Source organism: Macaca fascicularis, chromosome 1, assembly GCF_037993035.2.
Source record: "Macaca fascicularis isolate 582-1 chromosome 1, T2T-MFA8v1.1".
Classification (NCBI taxonomy): Eukaryota; Metazoa; Chordata; class Mammalia; order Primates; family Cercopithecidae; genus Macaca; species Macaca fascicularis.
The window spans coordinates 135382156-135403060 of record NC_088375.1 but is presented as its reverse complement, the minus strand read 5'-3'; the positions used below and the strand labels follow the sequence as shown (position 1 = coordinate 135403060).

The 20905-nt window shown below is 37.3% G+C and overlaps 1 protein-coding gene across 9 annotated transcripts in view; it reads right to left on the bottom strand.

Annotated features, from left to right (window-relative positions):
* PLPPR5 (phospholipid phosphatase related 5) overlaps positions 1–20629 on the bottom strand; it is a 116872-nt gene extending 96243 nt beyond the window's left edge. For all 9 annotated transcript variants that reach the window (XR_010588601.2, XM_045366805.3, XM_005542623.5 and 6 more), the window contains exon 1: positions 20281–20629. Coding sequence is in view for 8 of the 9 variants with exons in the window: in XM_045366805.3 (XP_045222740.1) it covers positions 20281–20517 (237 nt within the window). In the remaining variant the exon portion in view is untranslated. The remainder of the gene's footprint in view (positions 1–20280) is intronic.
* Between the last annotated feature and the right edge of the window lie 276 nt (positions 20630–20905).

Below are 20905 nucleotides of genomic sequence, written 5' to 3'. Positions count from 1 at the left end.
TAAACTCCAGTTTTTGAAATTCACATGTAATTTGAATTCTATTCTCTTAATTTCTTTTTCTTGTCCACTTAGGTAAGGGAGGTCTCAGGTGCCTGAATGAGTCAGACAGAAACTGGAATATCACTATCTAAGTTGCTCAAGTGTATCTCAAAGCCAAAGCTACAACTTGACTGGTGGGCTCAGTTCAGGCACTTAAGAGCTATTAAAGCAGCGTGGCAACAGAAAATAAGACTATTATGTTAGGATAAGCTGGACATGGAACAGGGCAGTGTCTGCCAGCATCAAGAGGGTGTCCATGCAATAAGATACCCTGTCAAAGCATTACATGACCCAACCCTGTAGTCTTTCCCTCCTAGGATCTTATCTTTATTCTAAGAGAACCAAGATTCAATGTAAAAATGGGATCCTTAATTTCTAAAGAACTGAGTACACCCCATGCCTGCCTTTTACATGTGTAAGTATTAGTTCCTGGAAGTTTCAAATGCTTACAAAAATGGTGAAATCTTATTAAAGGTAATCTAGAATTAATGTGGCCATTATGTAGAATGTTCCCGATGAACAACACTGAACTTTAAGGAGTGCATCTAAAATTGAGGGCTCTGAAATTAAGCCCACTCAGGAATACCTATCAGAAGCTTCTAAAAAGATTTCAAAACATTTTATTGACTCTTTAAAACTATTCTTTTGCAAAGGTGAATAAAAATCTTAGGTGACTAATTGATAAGAAAATTTGAATCTACTAACCCTTTCCCTTAGTTACTACCCTATCCCAAAGGTGAAAAGAAATCTAAGATGTTTATAAAGGTTAGAACCTCAGGTAGAACAGGTTTGCTTCTTTTTCAGAGGTATCCATGCTGAGTCCAGGCAAAGAAAATACTTTCTCTGCTCTATTTGTTAATAGGTTCCACCCTGTAGTTGGTAATCTAGTAAGGAAACAAGCTAAGTCGAGAAAAAACTACCTAGCTAACTAAATTTGTCTCCAAAAAGGTATCTTTCTTGTACTGAGTTGGCTATGTAAAAACTCTTCATAAAAATTTATATCTACAAGAAAAGCCACTCAAAATTCTTACAACAGAAGAGCTCATTGGTCTCAACAAGCCTGACCTTTGACTATTTTGTCTTAACCTGGCTTCCTACCTACACCTTTCCTGTTTGGGATGAAGGAGCTCTTAGAACAATGGATGACTGCTTTCTAGGTTTGGTGAAGAAGTCTCCTCTCCTTTAATAAAAGTGAATCGTCCCTGATTGCTGGAACTTCCTAGGGAGAGGATTGACAATAACTGAGTTCCTCTGGGATGATCTGTCTTTAGGCAGATAAGGGGAATTCAGAAAGCTCCTCCTTGCTTTATACTGTTTTTCAGGTGCCCTCAAACTAATCAACAGAGTTACGGGCTGCATAACAACATTTTGGTCATTGATTGACTACATAGATGACTGTGGTTTCAAAACCTTTTCAGTGGAGCTGAAAAATTCCTTAGTGGTATTATACCATTATAACATTGTAGCACAACTACTTTATTTTTTAAAATAAATTTAGTGTAGGCTAAATGTACAGTGTTTATGAAGTCTACAGTAGTATACAGTAATGTCCTAGGCCTTCACATTCACTCATCACTCACTCTCTGAATCACTAGAGCAGTTTCGAGTCCTGCAGACCCCTTTCATGATAATTGCCCTATACAGGTGCACTGTTTTTTAATCTATCATACCATATTTGTACCGCACTTTTTCTGTTTAAATATGTTTATATACACGAATACCACTGTGTTACAACTGTCACAGTTTTGAGTATAGTAACAAGCTGTACATATTTGTACATAACCTAGGAACAATAGATTATTCCATATAGCCTCAGTGTATATACATTATGCCATTTAGGTTTGTGTAAGTACACTTCATGATGTTTGCACAATGACGAAATCACCTAAGAATACATTTGTCAGAAAGTATTCCTGTTGTTATGAGACATATGACTATATACAACGCAACGTATTTTGAGGTGGCATTTCCTCAATTCCTTCAATGGCTAGTTTCGTTTAAGGAACAATTGAAGTATAATTGTTAAGAATGAGTAAATTTGGAGAATGTAAATGGGATACAAGTTTACAAATGCACTTGTCAGTGTTTCAAAAATATTTTTTCAGTAACTTGAAATCTTAAAGTCACATTATATTAAATTAAGTAATGGATATTTATGAAATGTCTGAGTCATTTCTAAGTTAGCTAAAATACTGAAACATTAATTGCTGAACATATGTTTAAAGTATATATACTTTGGCATCTTATTTTTATACAGTATGGAGAAGCTAAATATATTTAGGTCTGTTAGTAAACATGAAAAAATTGTTCTAGAGGAAACATATTTTTAAAAATTATAAAATGTACTAACATTCATAAAATGTTAGTATAAGACACGGAGTTCAAAATTGCTTAATTCCTAGGTTTTCACTAAAACATAAGGTTACTAGGAATTTAAAATTCTAATTAACATGTGGTAATTAAAAGTAGGAATAATAAGGGGAACAACTCCGGATGTGAGGAAAGTAAGGCTTTTTTTTATAAAAGAAGTTATAAAGTATGAGGATATATTTTTGTTAAGGGAATAAGAGAATAATCTTTGTTCCAAAGTAGACTGGTTATTCCAAAATGAGAAAATAGGAAAAGTATAGGACAAAAACTGAATGGATAAGAAAATTATAGAATATTTGTGGAAGATGAATCTTGTGAAAAGAATTTTATGCGTGATAAAGCTGGCTAAAATTAGAAGGTAACTCTTTATGTTTTTCTAAATAGGGAGCATTATGCATCAAAAGTACACTGATGCAAAATTAAAATTTGATCCTCTGTTACAATGACAAGGTTTTCTTGGAGTGTTGATCTGCTCTTAATAGAAAATACTGAATTTTTTTTTTTTTAATCTTTTAGGTACTTGGCCTAGGAAACAGGGATTCTCTGTTATCAGAATGATTCCTTGTGCTTCAAATTTTCTTTATTAGTTGTTTGATTACTTAAGAAAATTGAGTCTTCTCCATATTGAAAGAGCTAAGGTTTTCTGACAACTATATAACCTCCTGTATTTCCCTCTTAAAGTCTTTCAGTTATCACTCTGGATAAATAAATGACTATTACTTTACAGTGGTATGTAATATTGTTTTGATCAAGTGTTTTAAGTACTTTGATACTGACAAACTTCCCAAAATTAAATGCTAAATGAAGTCTTCCTGATCTCAAGATAACTTTGGGATTTTCCACTTAAGCCCTGGAAAAACCTCTAAGGATGTGTCTCTTACGTAGTATAAGAGAGGTATTAAAATAATTAGGCTTAGTTGATATGTTAAATTATATGAGAAGCACTTTCAAATATTAAATGATTTTTCTTTAAGTGATATTTATGGGTATGTTACTAATGAGTGTCCTAAAATATTGTATGAAATTACCAAAAATCTGATCTGTTATTAGTCATAGTTTTGGTTTTTATTTTAAAACATGGTATACAACAGAAATACCATATTTCCCTATGAGTTGTACTATTATCATAATGAACTCAAAACAGATCTTTAACTATGGTCATTTTAAGTGCTTCTGTCCACAGTTAATTGCGTTATTCTAATGCTTTTCTGAAAGCCTTTTGCAAGCAACTGTAATTCCAATGTGTTATGCATTCAAATAAATTCATGGAAAGGACTCTGACAAATACTGTTTTCTGATAACCTTAGAACATACCATGGACTGGGTAAGAATTTCTATCACCCTAATAAAGAAACCAGTGGGTTCATGAAACTGTTAGCCAAAGGCAAGCAGAATAAAAATTAATTATACAAGATGAAATAAACTGATAAAGAATTATGCACTTTACAGTTTTTTTTAAACATTGCTTATTCTTTTGATTTGTTTTTCTAGGTTTAAGAAATTTTTCTCTTAAGCTACCCAAAATTTATAGCAATTTGGTATAGTACACTTTCATGAACAAAAATTGAAATATTTACTTTTTCTCCATAACTGATCCCTTCAGAATTTGGAAACTATTATGGGCATTCTTATTTTTATGGAAATACAGTTATTTGCACAAGTTCAGTAAGAATATGTTCTGCTTATAACAGTATAGAGTCAGAAATATTGGTTATATTACCGAAACTTTGACTGGGATGTAGTATCTGAGAAAATACCTAGAATGAATCTATACGTACTGCAGGTAAAGTCTAAAGTCCACTTTGATTTGGCTTCCCAGCCTTGAGAGATTTTAAAAAGTCAAATCTGAAATTCCTTGTCAAAAGTTGCAACAAAGCAAACTTACAAAGAGCCTATGTGGTCAATTACTATTCTTGTTTCATTTATGTAAGTAATCAGGCCAAATTTAATGAGATTAGACCTACGTTGCACACAAATTGGTCTTACTCTAATTATCTTTATTATAAATGGGATAACTGCAGAGAAAAATCTTATGTTTATGAAGAAAAATTATACTATACCTGTTATTAGGTTATAGCCCTATTCATTGTTTTCAAGATTTATTATCAACTTGTAGGTTAGACTATATCCTGAATTATCTAATTTCCTCCAATATCGGGCTACAACTCTCTAAGAACAAGATCTGCTTTTTTCCTGAAGCCCTATAAGCTAAAACTGGACAACTCAATTTAAATTTCAAGGAATAAGTCTCATGCCTGATGTGTGGGCCATACTGAGAGCTCACCAAACACCCAATACCATAATCAGAAACATTGACACTATAAATTAGGAGAAAAAGTTGATGACTTCATACCATGTACTACTTTTCTCAAGATGTCTGAACATATCATAATGAGATTCTTGCTTCTCTTAAGTTTTCCTTGCTTATGCCTATATTTTTTCCTTGGCAGGATCATGCTACAGTTGTAATTTCACAATCAGTGCCTTCTGTGGGTAATTTGATGAAATATTGGATCTGACATGCCAAACTCAGATCCTTATATGAACTAAGGAATCCTTTAGTCTAACCAGTACGTAACTTTAGCAACATCCCTAACACAACTGCTGTTCAAGTTGTACCAGCGGTCCCTTTTATGGAGTAAGACTTCTAGATCTGTTTGTCCTCACTTCTCTTTAATTTAACAGAGTCATGGATTGTCAGATTACCTACTAACTGAACAGGGAAGAGTCTGTGCAGTTGCTGACACTTCTCATTGCACATGAATAAACACATGAAGCACTGTAGGAACTCAGTTGCAGAAAGTTAATAAACAGCCTATTTAGTTAAAATGGGCAGGATTATCACATGCTCAGTCTTTGATTTGTTCAATTTTAGTTGGTTTGGTTCATGCAGACCCTGGCTAAGAAACATATTCCAAACTCTTGGAATTATTCTCCTGATAATCATAATAGTACTCTGCTTGGTATGCTGTATTATTTCAAGTGTTAAATGTTTGCATTCAACTATTCATGGAATGTCAAATGGTCTCTTTGACTGGAATAGAAAAACTTCAAAGAAATGCTTAATCATGAGGACACTGTAACCCACAAATAGTGTGTTAAGACCCGAAACCCAGAATAATAGCAACAGAGTTGTGGTAATGCTCCAATATACCTAAAGAAAGAGTGTGATCAAAAGAGAACTGTTAAATAAAATGTACAGAACACAGGCTTGGACTGAGCTCCTGCACTAGGCCTAAGGAACCAAACTAAATGTAATCATCCATGCTAAAGTTCCATGTCACCAAGTCAATCTAAGTTATTTATCTGACCTTCCAAGAAATCAAGAGAATAAGAGACAATAGCCAAAACCCCAAACAAGCCAGTTCTGGCTGGCATGATAAGGAAGTCCACTCTGCTTTAACCTGTATAAGAGAAGTGACTGTGAAATAACCAATCTGCTTTTTGTTTTCTGTTTCTTCTTGCCCCAGTCCTTTTATATCTATATAACCAGACTCCTCTGCTCAGCTCATTGGAACTCACTCTGTTTTACAGAATGAAGTGTTACCCAATTCAAGTACCACAAATAAAAGCCAATTAAGATACTTAAACTAAAATTGTTGTAATTTTTTGACAGTGGTTTGATTTATAAAAATGAAAGGAAGATGATCTTAAGTCATCTGATTCATTTCAGAAAAAAAATTGTTAAAAAGTGTACAAAGTATATAAAATATCACCCTTGAAAAAGAAAGAGCAGGCCAGGCATGGTAGCTCACATCAGCACTTTGGGAGGCCAAGGTGGGTGGATCACCTGAGATCAGGAGTTTGAGACTAGCCTGGCCAATATGGTGAAACCCCATCTCTACTAAAAATACAAAAATTAGCCAGGCATGGTGGTGCATGCCTGTAATCCCAGCTTCTCAGGAGGCTGAGGCAAGAGAATCGCTCGCACCCAGGAGGCGGAGGTTACAGTGAGCTGAGATCACACCACTGTACTTCCCCCTGGCTGACAGAGTGAGGAGGTTCATCTCAAAACAAAAAAACAAAAAAAGTAAAAGCACATACAGTACTATAGAAATGCTTAAGTAGTGATAATTTAAAGTTTTGAATATATGTGCTATGTACAATTAAAGATACGGGAATGTGAAATAGTAATTACACAGGCAAAATATGACAATGTTAAAGATTTTTAAAACAAAATGATGAGTATGTGAAATATTCTGCATTTGAAGTAAGTGAGATTTATTTTGGACTGTCTTATACAGCTTTGATTAAATGAAAAATGAAAAATGAAATGAATATACATGAGAAAAATATTAGAAATCAGTGATGATCAGGAAATAAAGTAAAACTAAAGACGAGTTTTGGAAAAATAATTTGGACTTTATAACCTAGGCCTCTATGGATGGGCAGTGCACCTAAATATATTTTCTCATAAAAATTATATTTTATTCAAGTGCCCAGGAAATTAATAATAGTCTTAAAGAAACAAGAGTATCTAAAATAATTTTAATTTCTATTAATTTTATTTTTTTAAATACACAACTATTAGAGTTACTTATATCTACAATTTTAAAGTCATTGTGGTAGTCAGGATGTGGTGAGCAAGAACCAAAAATATGCAAGACAAATATCCTAGTCTATGGGAACGTATAATCTTTTGACAGCCAAAATATGTGTGTATGTAAGTAACTATAATGCACAACCATGTAGTATACTACATCATATATACTACATACAATTGAAAGCATTTTAATAATCATCTGATTCCAAGACAGTAAATCCAATTAGATGAGGTTGCCTGGAGTGTTCTCTTAAGGTTTAGAAGCCCAGCTTAGTCTCAGCAGGAGAGAAAATGCCATGATCTCTTAGCAACATTTATTGTTTTCATGAAGCAGGACAGTGTCACAATACCGTGTTTTGCCTACTTGGAAAAAAAAAAAAAAAGACGAATCTACTCTAAGGATGAGAAAAATTAACCACAAGGTATCTTTATACCCACCCCAAGTCTAATGCATTGGAGGAAAAAAAAATAGCATGCAAAATAGGTACACTTTCTGTTCTACTTGCAAGAGTGAAAGTACACTTAAAATACAACATTCAGTAGTGGTGACAACAGTTAAGAACGGAAGACATCTTGTGTACAGTCAGATATGGGCAGCCAGAATAGTAGAAGGGACTCAGGTCCATGTTAGATGAAGTTAAAGATTCTCAGTTCAAGAAAAGAAGAGTCAGAGAACTGAAAAGTAACTTCAAACACTATGAGACCACCTAAGTTGTTCCAAATAACTTCAAAAGGTTGAGTGAGGTCAGTGAGGAGATTCAGAGAGACAGATTTTATTTCATTGGAAGGTAGAGCATCCCAATAGTCAGACTTGATTTTTACATAGAAACAGCTGCCTGGGGAAGCAATGAGTCAGTATCCTGTCCCAGTTGGAGTTCAAACCTTTGCTAACTAGATAGCTAATGATACAGAGGCTGAAAAAAAAAGAACCAGACTTTTTCAAGGGCTTAAAGCTAGTAAGCAGCAGAGCACGGAGGAACACTTACGCGCCTGCCTGTCAGGCCAATGAGTCACTGTTCATTTCATTTGTCTTGCTTTCTCTCCAGCAATCCATCACATACCCACAGGTACCCTTTTATTTTATGCAAAGTATATAAGATAAGGGAAAAATACAGGAGTTTATAGAAAAGATGGATTACTGTTGAGTAGAAGCATTAAGGAAAGATTAGGAAAGTGATAGTATTGGAGCTGTCTAAATTAAATGATGGAAAGTGTTTAAATAAATCCAAATTAAGAACAGAGAAAACAACATCAAGTACAGTAGCTCATAGAACTGCTTTATCAAGTCACTGCTGCTTGCCAGGAAATGGTACCAGGCTGGACCAGTCCTGCTATTATGTTTGCTATTATTTTGAAAGTACTCCTAGGAACAGATTGTGTCCCCTCAGAAATAAATATGAGCTCAAAATATAAATATATAAATGTGTATGCTTTTCTCTTAAATTTATACCACTGAATAACTTTTCTGCCTTTAAGTAGTTGTCAAACTAATGACTATGTCTCAGGTGCAATAGATACTCCATATGTTACTTATGCTATTATATTATGTGTGAAAATCACAGTGTAAGAATTCAAAATCTGTGCATCAAACATGGGTAGATTTTGGTTATATCTACTTGTAGCAAGTTTCAAATGTAGTATTACTTTTTGTCTGAAAAGATTTGATGTTAGAAACAAAAAAGCATCATCATCAAGCCAAATGATGTGGGTGTTAAACGCTCTTTTTCCCTGTCTTTTGCTACCTCTTCACTATCACAGTATTTAACTATAAATACAGTGTTCAGTAAAATCTTTTGGGACAATAGTATAGTCACTCGGAAAAAACTCTCATAGTAATCACATACTCTTCATCTATCTTCCAATTAATACTGCCATAAAGAAAGATTCATTGCAGATGGCCTTAACATCTCTAGGAAGTGGCAAAAAATAAATAACATAGTACTAGTGAGAAGGGCCATCCCTTTATTAAAAGCACATATGGAACCATTGTGTCGAGGCATGTCACTTCCTTTATGTGGGGTCACAGGTGAGTCGCTTAATCTTTCTGTGCCTCAGTGTCCTCATTTGTAAGCTGAAATAACAATAGGGTCTCATAATGCTGATGTAAGGGCTATGTTAGTTAGTATGTATAAAGTAGTTGAAACAATGTCTGCTACACACTAAGTGCTCTATAGATGTTAGCTACTTGTGTATTTGTGTTAGCTCATTAGTTGCATAACCTTGGGCAAGTCACTTAGTCTCTCTAGGCATTAATTTGAACATTACGAGATAAAACTATATAATCTCTAAGACCTTCTTCATGACTAAAAAGTTCCAGTTATAAAGAAGCATATTCTCTTTCACATTGGATTCACGAATCTTTTCCAAAAATGGGATGACAGAAAGAGCCTGATAGTGTGGCTTGAAAAAAGTGTCTACTGAATTCTCATATCTGTATTCTAGATTTAGCCCAGGAAAAATAAAAAGGGAACCCCAAGTAATCATGTGATAAGGAGCCAGAGAGAAGAGGAAATAAAGATCTCTCTGTGAAAGACCTAAAAGATTGTCACGTAGTTTTGACTAAGTCTCTTCATTTTAGTGACTGAGCAAACTCAACACTGCGAAGACACATGTGAACGCAGAGGACATTGTCACCAACCCAAAAATACTGTCTAGTATTTTTTTAATTGGAAATTTTAGGAGTTCATTTTAAATTACAAGATGCATCCCCAGGTGCATTATCTCTATCCAGGACTGCTCAATTTTGGTGTGTGTGAGAACATAGTGTACTGCTTCGAGGAGATCTCTGGAAATACAAGACGTTTCTGAGTGTAAAAGGTACTTCTATGAACCCCAGTGTGAGAAAATGCTAAATATGAAATGGATATTAAAACGTACAGTTTCTGCTGGTACTATCCAAAGCACCCTTTAGAAAAGGGATCACTGGACTAGAACACAATTTACGCAGCACAGAGGTTCTGGTGATATCAACACAAATTCGATTTTCCTTAGAGAGGAAATGCCACATGTTATTTTAGTGTTATGCAGATATGTCAGGGGTACATTTGTACATAACTGCTCTATAATTTCAGAAGTATTTTATTTCCAGATATTTCTTTCAATGATTTGGAGGAGGAGTGGTGGGGGCTGGGCTTTATCCTAGTTTTAGGATTTGGCACAAGTCACTTAACCTCTTTAAGCCTTAATCTCAAGGTATGGTGCCCATAGAAGGTGTTCACCAAAAATTTGTCCAGAGAAAGGAAGGATGAGAGAGGGAGGGAGAAAGGAAAGAAGGGGGAAATGAAGGGAGAGAAGGAAAAAAAATGGGAGGAGGTAGGGGAGAGGGGAGAAAGAATGGAATTAGAAAAAGTTCCCTCCTTTACTCTCCTCCTTTTGTACTTTCATTCTTTCTACACTATTTCAATTCCAAGTGTTTTAGATATTTCCATACCATGCCAAACACAAAATAGGTCATCAAATTAATGAAAACTTGAAGAATTCAATAGACTAGCAAATGTAATTGTGGCAATATGGCAAATAAAATTCAATCACTTCCACAATTATTAAGTTATCCATTAGCTAACAAATTTTGTATGTCTATTCTAGAAATAATGAGGACAAAGAAGACCTAGTTCCTAAGTTATGAAGTTTGTAGTTTACTTTAAAACACTTCACCATAATCTGTATGATATGTACTTACCAGTTTGTTTAAATTCTGATTTAAGGAGTAGTCAGCTAAAATGCTATCAAAATGCCAAGTCCTACATAGTCACCAGCATTTTACCAGAAAGGCCCCACTCCAAAGTCTTTTTGCTATCTGCATGTTAATTAACAACTGATTTAATTAGCATTGTGGATGTAAAAAAGAATTTTTCATTGATGAAAGTAATGACTGAATTCGCATGATGAATGCTAAAGATGAACTCACTGGTAAAATCAAAGATTTTCAAAAGAAGATATACTTGCAGCCAACAAAAATATGAAAAAAAAGCTCAACACCACTAATCATTAGAGAAATCCACATGAAAATCACAATGAGATACCATCTCACATCAGTCAGAATGGCTATTATTAAAAAGTCAAAAAATAACAGATGCTGGCAAGGTTGCAGAAAAAAAGGGAATGCTTATATTCTGCTAGTTAGAATGTAAATTAGTTTAACCATTGTGGAAAGCATTTTGGTGATTTCTCCAAGAACTTAAAACAGAATTGTCATTTGACCCAGCAATCCCATTGTTCGATATATACCCAAAAGAATATAAATCACTCTAGCATAAAGACATATGCACATGTATGTTCATCGCAGCGCTATTCACAATAGCAAAGAAATGGAATCAACTCAACTCCAACATGGAGTATATATGGACACAAAAAAGGAAACAATAGACACTGGGGCCTACTTAAAGATGGAGGATGGGAGGAGGGTCACGATCAAAAAACTACCTATAGGATACTATGCTTATTACCCGGGTGATGAAATAATCTGTACACCAAACCACTGTGACATGCAGTTTACTTATAACAAACCTGCCTATGTACCTCCTGAACCTAGAATAAAAGTTTAAAAAGAGACTTTCAAGCTATGTGGGTTCACTAAAATAGTTTGGAGTACTTCCTACTCTTGCATGAAAAGGGTGTAGGACTCTAGTAAGGCCTACACCCTCTCCCCAAATGGCTTATTCTTAATGGATTTAGAGTCTAGCCCTTGGTTTAAAAGGGTTTCTGCTTGGATCATGTCCACTTGGGGACCTAGAATCCCACTGTGGCTGTGCCTACTTTCATACAGGATTTCATGAACTAAAAACTTCTCAAGGACAGAGAGTTGGGAATCAACTGAACTTAGAGAACTTAGAGAACAGAATATGTACACTGTTTGCTTAATAAATTGTTATTAAATAACTGTATGCACAGCAGAATTTGTTCTGACACTTGAATTTAATTCATTATAACATCATCACCACGAACTTCAGTTGGTGCCTGGACACCTTATCTAGTAAAAATAACCTAAAAGCTGGGCATGACAAAATTGGTTTGAATCAGATAACACCACGTGACTTTGAGATGCTCAAGTCTAATTATGGAAATGTAAACAAAATACAATATAAATTATAATATGAAGTTATTTGAGTTTCACAACTTGTATAAATGATGAAAGGATCATAGAAGAGAATGCAGTTACTCAACTTAGAGACTCCAAGAGACCTACATAAAGGCATTGGTGCTAGCTTGGAAGAATATATCAAAACATTCCAGGAAGTTGTTTTTGTTTCCGTGGGGGTGGGGGAAGCATAACAGAGGTGAGAAGAAAGGAAGATAAAAATGAATTCATACAAGAAATTACAAATGTATTATACACACACATATACTACCCCCACCCACACATACACACACATGCTTTAACTCATACATGTTGTATCAGGGAGAAAAGCCCACAATAAATTATCTATAGAGTTTTAAATGTACCTGGCCTGGAGAGTAAAACTCTAGAATCCCGTTTTTGCCACCAAAAAAAAAAAAAAATGGTGATTTTACTGACAGTGATTCTCAAACGACATCTGTCATAATAAGACTAAAAAAGTAACCAGCCTGCTGAGTGAAAACTGGCATTCTCATAAAAAGTTTAAATAGTACTGAATATAGAGCTCTGCTTTACATATGTTAAAATATCTTTCACAATAATGATACTCCTTATGATTTTCCAAAGTCTGTTATAAGGGTGCTGCTAACTATAGGTTAAGATCCTAACTCTGACCTCAGAACTTACCTTCTAAATGGGAATGATGGGCTGGGAAAATTTAGTTCTACTGGTTATTCCACTGGTCTTAGGAATCAATAAAGTTTTATCTTTAAACACAGTTTTTTTTTCTTCTTTATATGTTTGGTTGTAACTAAACTTACATATTAACAAGTATGTGGATACTGTAAAGAACATATTGATGTATACTCAATATGCTTTAACTCTCCCTTGCCTGCTAGGAATGCCATCATTTATGCTATAAATCAAATCAGTGGGCAACTGCAGCCAACAAAGCATTGGACCTGAAGTAATAGGTTCAGATCCTAGATATGTGATTCACCAACTGGAGCAAATTGCTAAAGCTCCCTGGATATGTTCCTATGTATGCTATCTGAAAGGATTAAAGAGTAAACGGTTTACCTCATTCATTCAACAAAAATGATTAAGTACACTTAATGTCATTTGCTCTGCATTATCAATAAAAATTATTAGCATTTATGTTAAATAACTAGCTATCACTTATTGAGCACTTAGCGCATGCAAATATTTAACTCTTATCAGCTATCAGGTTAAGTATTACCTCAGTTTTACAGATTGAAAAAACTGAGACTTGGATATGTAATTTTAAGTATTTTTGTCTGAACTTCCGAAGGGCAGAAATATGCCTTACTTACTTTAGAAGCCCAGGCAAATCCTATTACATAGCAGATACATTGTCTTCTTTCAAAACTTTTGCAAATAATGTGTTTGTGGCACAGTACCAATTTAAAAATTCATATGATACATGACATACTTAATACATGGTATCAGCTATGCTCCCTAGAAACATTATCTATTTCAAATTACAAAATGAACGAGATGATTCCTTCTAATCATGTTGACAATACTCAGAGCTTATTGAAATATTTTGAAAATAGCATTGCATTAATAATTAGGAGACCATTTTACATTTTTTTTTAATCTTTGCTATTCTTTCTACAGAAAAATCAGAAAAGAAGTGTAAAAATCTTACTCATTTTTCCACACCACAGACTAAGGCTGGCAAAGTAGTGCTACAAGCAGTGCTAACCATCTCCAATGACCAGGTAGCCACACAACCCATGTAACTTGCTCACGTTATATACATATTTTCCCTATATGTATGAAGTGATTTACTGTCTCCACAGTGTTTTCTCAACCATTTCATTCTCACAACAGTACTGAAAAATAGGAAGAAATAAGTCAATATTTTTCAGGTAAGGAACTGGCAAGAGAAGCCACGTAGATAATGAGCAATGGAAGACAGAGGGAGAGACAGGAACAAGAAAGAGAGAGAAGGGTGGGAAAGGTGAAGGGAGAAAAAACACTACTGGTGTTACGGGTCTTTGCTTTTCCCTCAGCATCACCATCTCCTTAGCAGTATGCAAAGGAGAGAAAATAAATGGAAAAAGAGACAAAGAGGAATGAAGAGAGAAAGGGAAAAAGAAAGGGAGGGAAACAGGAAAGAAGGGAGAAAATAAATGAGTATGAGTGAAAGTAACTAAGTGAAGCAAAATCCTAAGAGACACAAGAAGAAGTTTAAACAGACCCACATATCCCCAAAGAGTAGTTCTTAACTTTTAGGGGATTTTGGATATATCCGACAATCTACTAAAAGCACAGAGGCTCTTACTAAAGAAACTTCATATGCATATACATACATGCAATATTGTACACATAATTTCCTTGCATTCACTGCACTCCCAAATCTAGTGCCAGGTCTCATTTTAAGAAACATGCCTTAGCAACAGAAGTACCTTCACCTCTCCATATACCATGGTTTGCAGATCTAGAACCAGAGGGGGGTTCCACATAAATGTGGTGCTTGTAGCACTGTAGTAGAGTGTGCTACTGAGATGAGATGCATGCCTTCAAGTCAAAACAATAGAAATATCTTTGACACTCCCTTCTGCTGCCACCTACTCCCCTGCAACATTTCCAAGCTTAATAGGAAACAAACAATGTCCTACACTACCCATTGAAATGATCATCTACAATAGAACACGAAGTTTTCCACCAAAGCAGGGAAATTGAAATCGAGGATAAAAGGTTTGAGAAAATTTTGACTCCTGGTATTGAATCACTATGAGTGAAAATCTTTAAAGACTAATTAACATGTTAGGATAAAAGTATGTAACAAAAAATGAAATGCACAGCCTTTGGTGATTATGCCATTGCCATCATGAGACTCCAGATTGGTCATCTAACCTCTTTACGTCCAAATCTCTTTCATAAATTTGTTGTGAAAATTGATTATGTTAATGAATTTAAATAATTAGAGTCTGACATACAGTAATCTCACTAAACTTCCCATTTCTCATTTATAAAATAAATATATTTAATGTTAGTCCCCTATATGCTTAAGGGAAGTACTATCCTGGGGAGTATTAAATGAAGCAACATGTTAAATGCACCTAACACAGTGGCTAGTGTGTAAGAAATGCATGACGAATTTTAGCTAATATTAGCCCACTTGGACAAACAGAGGAGTCACCAAAGATAGGAATCATTAATTTCATTCTAAGAACTGAATTTTGATTAATTTTTGCTTTTCTTCCTATTCAGACTCCCAATTTGTGAAGGTCAGCAGACTAAACTAGGTGGTTTCTATCTACGTTTAATTTCTTACTGGCCCTGGAATCCACTAACAAACTAAAGTATTTTGCTAGGTGCTTTAAAGAGGTTTCCTGATTAATCAACACAGGCTTGGAAAGCCTAATAGGAGCTAACACATATACAGCTGGGCACTGCTCTGATACTTACACATGTTAACCCATTTCATACACAGTAATCCTGTGAGGCTACTACTCATATTTACCTCAATTTTACCATCGAGAAAATGGAGGCATAGAGAGGCTAACTGGCTCAAATTCTCACAGCTGGAAAGTAGCAGATCTGGCCTTCAAACCCAAGCAGGCTCCAGAGTCTGTGATCTTAACTTCTACAGGTACTGAGTCTCCGAGAGGTGGGTGTTTTTATGTCCAGTTTATGAATGAGAACATTTTGACTGAGGTTACACGGCTAGTAAGTGGGAGAAACCAGGATAAGCATCCAGACACATCTGAAACCCATGTCTGTGCTTTGTCTCCTACACCACACCAAAAGAGTGTTCCAGGAATGGGGATGGGCAGTGAGCCCAAGGCCGGGTTTGGGGGAGAAGAGGTCTATGGGAAAGCTCTAGGCACGTTGATCCAATGGGGAGCTCTGGGTATGAGATGACTTTCTATCATCTATCTTCACCACATACAATGACGCCAGCACCCTGGGGATAGCAGCAGTAGCTACATTTCTCAAATCTGAGTCTCCAGGTCCAGAGGGAGCTTCCTAGGGTTGCAGATATAAATAATCTGAGATGTACCTTAACATTCAAATCTGCCATGCTCAGTGTCAGGGGCTGCCTTGGCTGGTGCTGGTTTTCTTTATCTTTATTCTAGCTTTGTGAAGATGGTGCTCTAGCTTCATCTCCTTTAAATCATCTATGTTGCTCGGAGATCTAAGGAACAATAGCTGCTAGTGGCCACTGTATCCAAATGTGGGGAGCAGCAACCACTGCCATCACCAGTTCTTTTAATCAATGAACACCAAGGATCACTCACTAAACCTGTACCTGTATAAGCAGTGTCCAGTGCTCTGGCAAATGCTATAGAGAACCAACTGAACAGTACCTCTTTTCAAAGAGTTTATAAACTGTATCATCTGAGTAAATAAGCCCAAATTACAGGTGCTTTCTGAAAATGCCATTGCAGTAACATTAGACAATGCAAAATAAACTTGGAGATGAAGAGTTTGAAATTGTGTATTTTGATAACATTAGAGTCCTATACACTACTACCTAAAAAAAGTCCTAAAACACCACCCATCATACTTTATCTCTGCTAAATTCCTACCAAATCGAGAAAATCTCTCAGCCTGGCATGGCATTTCAGGCCTTACCAATGTGACCCCAGCCTTCATCTTCAGATGTATACGCCATTTTCCCCACACACCACTCTTAGAAACAAACTAACCAACTGCTGTTTCAAGAGTACAGTCTCCATTTGCTGCCTCCACGGGTTGTTCACGGAGCTGTTCACGGAGTGATGTCCTAACTCAAATTCTATTTCAGCCTCTCCTTCAAGACACACCTTAAATGCCACCATCTTCTCCATGAAGCCTTTCCTCTTGTCTCCAAACAAAAGTGATTTATCTCATCCTCTTCTGAACCACTAGAGGTCTTTGTGGTACATGCACATGCATGTATATGCATATACACATACACATGTATAACTTCTGTCATAATTATTTATATTATGAGCTGCGGTATGGTTATCTAATTTCACAAATTAGGCTGTAAACGCCTTAGGATCAGTTACTATGGTTAACTTCTAAAGTTGCCTTTATAACCTCTACTCAGCCAGATATAATGCTTGGAACACAGGCATTCAATAAATTTTTACTGATTTTTTAATAATAATAATGTTAATTATGTAGTGAACTCCTATGGAGTATCAACTATGGGCCAAAGATGACATTTACATATTATAACTAATTTGATATTCAAAACCTTGTCACGAAGGGAATTGAAGCTTAAGGAGCTTAAATACATTGTTCAAGGTTACACAGCAAGTCGAGTTCCCAACTCTTAACAATGCAGCAGAGTGTACTTTGGATTTGAATCCAAATTTACTGGACTCTGAACCTGGGCCCCAAGTCAGCATTATATAAAAGTGATAAAATTCAAAATATATATTGTTTTTAATTTGTACATAAATGAATTTAGCAAGTATGAAACAAATCTGTAGATTGTGGTAGTGAGGAGAATGACTTTTCAAAATTACCCTCAAGAACTAGAAATGAGTTTGAAAGATATATATACACATATATCTCATATATATCTAGATATATATATGTGAACCTTTATTACTACAGGACAAAAAATGTAAAAGAGACTTTTTGAGGCATTTATTTAGAAGAATGATTCACGAGCAAATTGAATTTTCATCCTGTAATAGAAAAACCACACTTGAGAGTATGATAGAGTAAGGGGAGAATTCTGGGTGTAACATTCTTAGCCTTGGTCCTTGGAGAAGATACTTAATCTTTCTAAGCCTTCATGTTCCCCAATATTAGGTAAGAATAATAATTATTGCTTTCACAGATAATGCAAATATCAGAAGGATATAAGGTATGTAGAAAGTTTATTAGAGTATACAGAAGAAAGTAACAATACATGATGGGTACTGTTAATATTTTTATTATTATTATTTTGATGCCCAAGTGAGCATGCTAACCCAGTGTTCTTAGGAGGAGTGGAGAGGCAGAGCTGCCCTTACTGCTCCCAGATCCTCACATGGTGACAGAGTGCACTATTCCTAGAAGCAGAAGGGAAAACAAACGCCAGCAGCACAGCTATCCTCCAAAACCCGCCACTTCCTTCTCTTCTAAACTGATTCCCATATCCATTCTCCTGTACCTAAAATAACTAAAAGCCAAAACATTGAAATCAATTTGGATTCTGACTTCAGAAAAATCTATCCACTTTTATTCTCAATGCCTGCCTGACTAGCCAGCTTCCACCTTCTTTCAGAGAACAAGCTCTTTGGAAGCAATGGAAGTCGCATGACATTCAGGCATCAGTCCTATAGGCATACAAATGCCATACCCACCTTTTTTTTTTGTTTTCAGATATTCCTAATTTATTATCTGAACCTCACTTTCTTCAAATATTAATTGGAGATAATATCTCCTGAAAGAGCTGCTCTGAGAAATATACATGACTATGACTATTTGGTACCCAAAATAGAGTAGGCACTAAATAGTGACTAATTCATTCCTTTTCTCCGTCCTACATTCCCCCTAAGTGGAGAATCATCCAAATCTGTGGGCCAGTGTGTTCTTGTCTCTAACTAGCACCTGCCATCATGATTGGATAGTTAGGACTGAAAAGTGCTATCTTATTTAAATAAGACGGAATGATAATTAAAGGAAGAGTTACAGACATTATTGATTATAGTTATGACCAAACCAATGAACTGAAAGTGACAGTCTTTTCCTTTTTTCTTTAAAACAGTCCTTGAAAAATATCTGAGCTATTTAGTCTCCTGGAAGAAAATGTATATGGGAAACCCCGATCTCTAGAAAGTAAAAAGGACCCCAAAATTTCTCTGCCAGCTTGTCAAATGGAGAAAAGAGAACACAAACATGAAGGCTGGACTTGGGGCTTCGACAAATTTTAGCAACTTATTATATATATAGTAAAACATTATCTGGGGCAAGGTCTAACACATTTCAAACTATTATGCTAGAAGCAATTTGAAGTCAACTATCACAGGACATGTGATAAAGTTACTTTAAGGTCCTCAAGAAATTCCTTGATTTGTTCATTGAATTCCATTTTATGTGATAGAAACTTTTCATTATTTTGCAAATAAGTCAGTCATTGCTCCTAAAATAAATTAAAAAAAATGATGAATATCCAAACCTAATGGATTCAACAGACATTCTTAACATTCAGTTTACACATTTAGCTACTGAAAATAAAACTTCATTTTTCCTTTCTCCTTCATTTTCTTATTTCCTGGTTGTTATCTGCTGAGGGAGAGAGAGAGCGCGCGTCACAGGAAGGGAACCTCCAATACTTTGTCAATTTTAAAGGAACCATAAAATATCAGGTTTTCTAAAGAAACACTAGCAATTCTCCTAATAATAAATATGTAGCATATTCACATATGTAAATTATAATAAAATTAATATTATGTGTAACTTATCCCAATAATTTCATATGTATATAAGTGAGGTGTGTGTATATATATATACGTGCGTGTATCTGTATAGTCATTCCTTCTCTCTCGCACACACATAGACTCAATAAATCCAAAAGGCATGTTCTGTGAGGTTCTAAGAGAAAAGGACTTAAACTGCCCAGGGAGCGGAGCAGCCTTTAAATAAATCCGAAGTGCTCTTGTAATTGAGGCACAGCTCCTGCTTTTCAGCAAGGCACTGGTGCTGAGGCCTCTTCATTTAGAAATTCTCAAATTCTTTTTTCAGATATTTGTTCCCTGGTCAGCTTAGTCCCATTGGCACCTTCATCTGAAAAGGAAGGAGGTGGTAAAATAGAAATACGTGCCCCGACTCGGGAAGCGGGAATCCCTTCCACACCCCAGCAACTGATCCCCTCTCTCCTCGCTGGCCCGCCAGCCGCTGCTCTTCTTCCAGGCGCAATAGGAGAGGAGGCAGTGAGTGAGGCAAGGCCACAGAGTGAATGGAATCAAGGTTCACCCCCAAAGCTCACCTCCTTTGCAACCCCGATCCCCACCCCTCACCATCTACGGCCGATCTTCCCTTCCACCCTTCCATCCTCCGCCCAGTCACCCAAAGCTGAAGCCACCGCGGGGGGTGCGGGGGTGCGGGGGTGGCGTGTGGGAAGAGCTGGGGGCTTCCTTCGCACCCACCCCTCACGCGCCCTAGAATGTCCTCTGGGGAAGGGGCTGCCCATAACTTGGAGGAAGTTAGAAGGCAAAACCTACCGCGCCCCAACCCTCCGCGGGGCCTCAACCCCGAAGGCGAGGGGCGAGAGAAGGGAGTCGGCGGCGAGAGCAAGCGCCCCGGGGCTTACCACGAGCACGGGGACCCCGGCGGCCAGCGAGTAGAGGAGCACGGGGGGCACGGCGCTGCTGTCCTCCGGGCCCGGGTAGGGCTTGCGGTAGGCGCTGTCGTGGCAGAAGAAGCCCTGCACGTTCACGGTGAACGTGTCCGTATACTCGAAGTAGTACGCCAGCATCACCGTCCCTGCCATGATCACCATCTGGAAATAGAGCATGCTGCTGGTGAGCGCCGCGGGCAGCAGGGGCATGCACGCCTCCCGGGCCGGGCCGAGCCGAGCCGAGCCGAGCGGGCGGCCGACGCGGTGGGCCCCCTCCCCGGTCCGCCGAGGCAGCCACCGGGGGCGCGGCGGCGGGGGCGGCGGGAGGACTAGGCGCGGGAGGCGGGATGGAGCCGCTGGAGGAAGAGGCGGAGGCAGGTCCGGGCTTCGAGGCGCCGGCAGGCTGCAGAGGAGGAGGCTACCCCCGGACGAGCCCCCTCTCCCCTGCCCGCCCCCTGCCCGCCGCAAGCGCCGCCCGCCCCGGCGCGGGGTCGCGAGGGAGGGCGGGGAGTCCCGGGCGACGGGCAGCGGCCGCTGCGCCCCTGGACGAGACCATTCGAGAAGCGGCGGCGCTGGGTCAAGCCCCCTGGCCAGCCCG